General features: G+C 50.5%; 1 protein-coding gene across 1 annotated transcript in view; it reads right to left on the reverse strand.

Annotated features, from left to right (window-relative positions):
- The window catches only part of CDIPT (CDP-diacylglycerol--inositol 3-phosphatidyltransferase), a gene marked incomplete at its 3' end in the record, with an annotated part of 3,507 nt that extends 1,132 nt beyond the window's left edge, over positions 1-2,375 (reverse strand). The window contains exons 1-2 of the mRNA XM_039700697.1: positions 2,198-2,375; positions 412-571 (exon numbers count right to left, since the gene is read on the reverse strand). Coding sequence (XP_039556631.1) covers positions 412-571; positions 2,198-2,252 — 215 coding nt within the window. The remainder of the gene's footprint in view (positions 1-411; positions 572-2,197) is intronic.
- Positions 2,376-3,743: the final 1,368 nt, after the last annotated feature.

The following is a 3,743-nucleotide window of genomic DNA, read 5'->3' on the forward strand; positions in this document are numbered from 1 at the left end:
ACCAGTATGGACCAGTATGGACCAGTATGGACCAGTATGGACCAGTATGGACCAGTATGGACCAGTACGGACCAGTATGGGCCAGTACGGACCAGTACGGACCAGTACGGACCAGTATGGACCAGTATGGACCAGTATGGACCAGCACAAACCAGTACAAATCACTATAAATCAATCCCGCCCAGTCCAAACCAGTCAAAACCAGCCCAAACCAGTACAGACCAGTATAAACCAGTATAACCAGTACCCTGTCCCAGTTTGCGGGCCGCGTGTCCGTCCACGGCGTCCAGCAGTCCGGCCAGGCCCTGCTCCCAGTATAACCCAGTATAACCCAGTATAACCCAGTATAACCCAGTATAACCAGTACAAATGGCTATAATCCAGCCCAAACCAGCCCAAACCAGTACAGACCAGTATAAACCAGTATAACCAGTACCCTGTCCCAGTCTGCGGGCCGCATGTCCGTCCACGGCGTCCAGCAGCCCGGCCAGGCCGTAGCAGGCGGCGGCGGGGCCCGGCTGCGTCGGCATCAGCCAGAAGGAGACGGCGGCCAGCAGGATCCGGGCGTAGCCTGAAACCAGTACGGACCAGTATGAACCAGTATAAACCAGTATGGACCAGTATAAACCAGTTTGGACCCATATAAACCAATATAATGTCAATTTTGGGCACCAAAATGTCCTCAAATGTCCCCAAAATGGATCCCTGGGTGATGGGAGATTCACTGGCTGACCAGTACGGACCAGTATGAACCAGTACAGACCAGTATGGACCAGTACAAACCAGTACGGACCAGTATAAACCAGTATAAACGAATATAAACCAGTATAAACTGGTATAATGCCAATTTTGGGCACCAAAATGTCCCCAGAATGGATCCCTGGGTGATGGAGGTTCACTGCATGACCAGTATGGACCAGTATAAACCAGTATGGACCAGTATGGACCAGTATGGACCAGTATAGACCAGTAAAAGCCAGTATAAACCAGTATAATGCTGGTTTTGGGCACCACAACCTCCTCAAATGAGACCAAAATGGGTCCCTGGGTGATGGAGGTTCACTGGCTGACCAGTATAAACCAGTATAAACCAGTATAAACCAGTATGGACCAGTATAAACCAGTATGGACCAGTCTGGACCAGTATAAACCAGTATAACTCCAGTTTTGGGCACCAAAACCTCCAAAAATGGGACCAAAATGGCTCCCGGGGTGATGGAGTTTGGGAGGGGTGACCAGTATGGACCAGTACAAACCAGTATAAACCAGTACAGACCAGTATGGACCAGTACGGACCAGTATAAACCAGTATAAACCAGTATAAACCAGTATAAACCGGTATAATGCCAATTTTGGGCACCAAAATGTCCCCAGAATGGGTCCCTGGGTGATGGAGATCGGGAACAGTGACCAGTATAAACCAGTATAAACCAGTAAAAACCAGTAAAAACCAATTTAAACCAGTAAAAACCAGTATAAACCAGTAAAAACCAGTATAACTCCAGTTTTGGGCACCAAAATGTCCCCAAATGTCCCCAAAATGGGTCCCTGGGTGATGGAGATTCACTGGCTGACCAGTATAAACCAGTATGAACCAGTATGGACCAGTAAGGACCGGTTTGGACCAGTATAAACCAGTATGGGCGGGTTTAAACCAGTACAAACCAGTACAAACCAGTACAAACCAGTACAAACCAGTCTGAACCAGCAGCACTCCCAGTACAGCCCCGCCCGGAGCGCCACAAACCCCTCCCAGTATAAACCAGTCCCTCCCAGTAAGCCCCAAACCCCTCCCAGTCCCCCTCAAACCCCTCCCAGTATAAACCAGTTCATCCCAGTTCCCTCCCAAACCCCTCCCAGTCCACCCCAGTCCCCTCCCAGTGGCTCCCAGTTCATCCCAGTTCAACCCAATCCCCTCCCAGTCCATCCCAGTATAACCCAGTTCCCTCCCAAACCCCTCCCAGTCCCTCCCAGTAACCCCCAAACCCCTCCCAGTTTAACCCAGTTCCCTCCCAGTTCCCTCCCAGTTTGTCCCAGTCCCCCCCAAACCCCTCCCAGTTTAACCCAGTTCATCCCAATCCCCTCCCAGTCCATCCCAGTCCCCTCCCAGTCCCTCCCAGTATAACCCAGTCCCCCCCCTTTAACCCCCCCCCAGTCGCTCCCAGTTTGTCCCAGTCCGTCCCAGTTCGGCGCTCACCGATCAGGTTGGGCACGAACAGGAACACGTTCTCCTCCGCCCGCGCCCCCGCCATGGCGCGGGACCCCCCAAAATCCCCCAAAAAAACCCAAAAAAACCCAAAATCCCCCAAAATCCCCCCAAAAATAAAACCCCGAGCGCGGCGCGGCCCCTTTAAGAGCGCCGCGGGTCACGTGGTGCCGGAAGCGGAAGCAACGCAGCGCGTCCTCCAATCAGACCGCGCCTAGCAACGCCGCGCCCAATCAGAGCCCGCCTAGCAACGCCGCAGCCAATCAGAGCCCGCCTAGCAACGCCGCAGCCAATCAGAGCGCACCTAGCAACGCCGCAGCCAATCAGCGGCGTTTCCCAAGCCCACGGCGCTTCCGCACTAAGCCCCGCCCCCGTTGCCGTGGCAACCCGGAAGTGGCGCGTTTTTGACGGGAATTATTAATTATTAGCGGGTTAATTACCAACAGCGAGGCTCATTAGCGATTCCCCGCCCCCTCCCGCCTCGGTTTCCTTTAATTAACCACGTGATCAACGCTAATTAGCACAGAGCGGGCGGAGCCAATGACGTCACCAGCGTCCTGTTTATTATTAATGCCATTAATGAGGTTAATTAACGCCCCCGCTTAATGAGGGGCGGGGCAGGGGGGTTGGGAGCCGATTTTTGACCGATTTGGGGGTTTTTTTCCCCATTTTTGGGTTTTTTTCCCCATTTTTGGGGTTTTTTCACGAATTTTTGGGTTTTTTCCCCAATTTTTGGGTTTTTCCCTCAGGAAAATCCCAAATTTTGGGGCGAAACTCGGGGGTTTTGGGTCCACAGGGGGGCCCAGGCGAGCTCCGGGAATTTCGGGATCGTTCCAGAACGTTCCGCCCGCGGCCGCTCCGGAACCTGCGGGGAGAGGGGAGGGAGCCCCAAATCCGCCCGAAATGCACCCAAAATCCACCCAAAAATCAACCAAAATCAACAAAATCCACCCAAAAACACCAAAATCCACCCAAAAAACCAGAAAATCCACCCAAAAATCAACAAAATCCACCCAAAAAAGAGAAAATTCAACCAAAAACCCCCAAAATCCACCCAAAAAACATCGAAATCCACCCGAAAAAACTCAAAATACACCTAAAAAATAACAAAATCCACCCAAAAACCCCAAATCCACCCAAAAATCAACCCAAAAATCAACAAAATACACCCGAAAAAGAGAAAATTCAACCAAAACCCCCCAAAATCCACCCAAAAAACCCAAAATTCAACCCCCAAAGCACCGAAATCCACCCAAAAATCACCCAAAATACACCCAAAAACCCCAAAATCCACCCAAAAAATAACAAAATTCATCCAAAAAACACCGAAATCCACCCAAAAAATCAGAAAATTCAACCAAAAAAACCCAAATCCACCCAAAAATCAACAAAATCCACCCAAGAAACCAGAAAAGTCAACGAAAAAAACCCCAAATCCACCCAAAAAACCCCAAAATCCACCCAAAAATCGACAAAATCCAACCCCAAAGCCCAAAATCCACCCAAAAATCACCAAATTTAACCAAAAAACCCCCAA

This window comes from Passer montanus, unplaced genomic scaffold, assembly GCF_014805655.1.
Source record: "Passer montanus isolate IOZ18808 unplaced genomic scaffold, ASM1480565v1 scaffold1420, whole genome shotgun sequence".
NCBI classification, from domain to species: domain Eukaryota; kingdom Metazoa; phylum Chordata; class Aves; order Passeriformes; family Passeridae; genus Passer; species Passer montanus.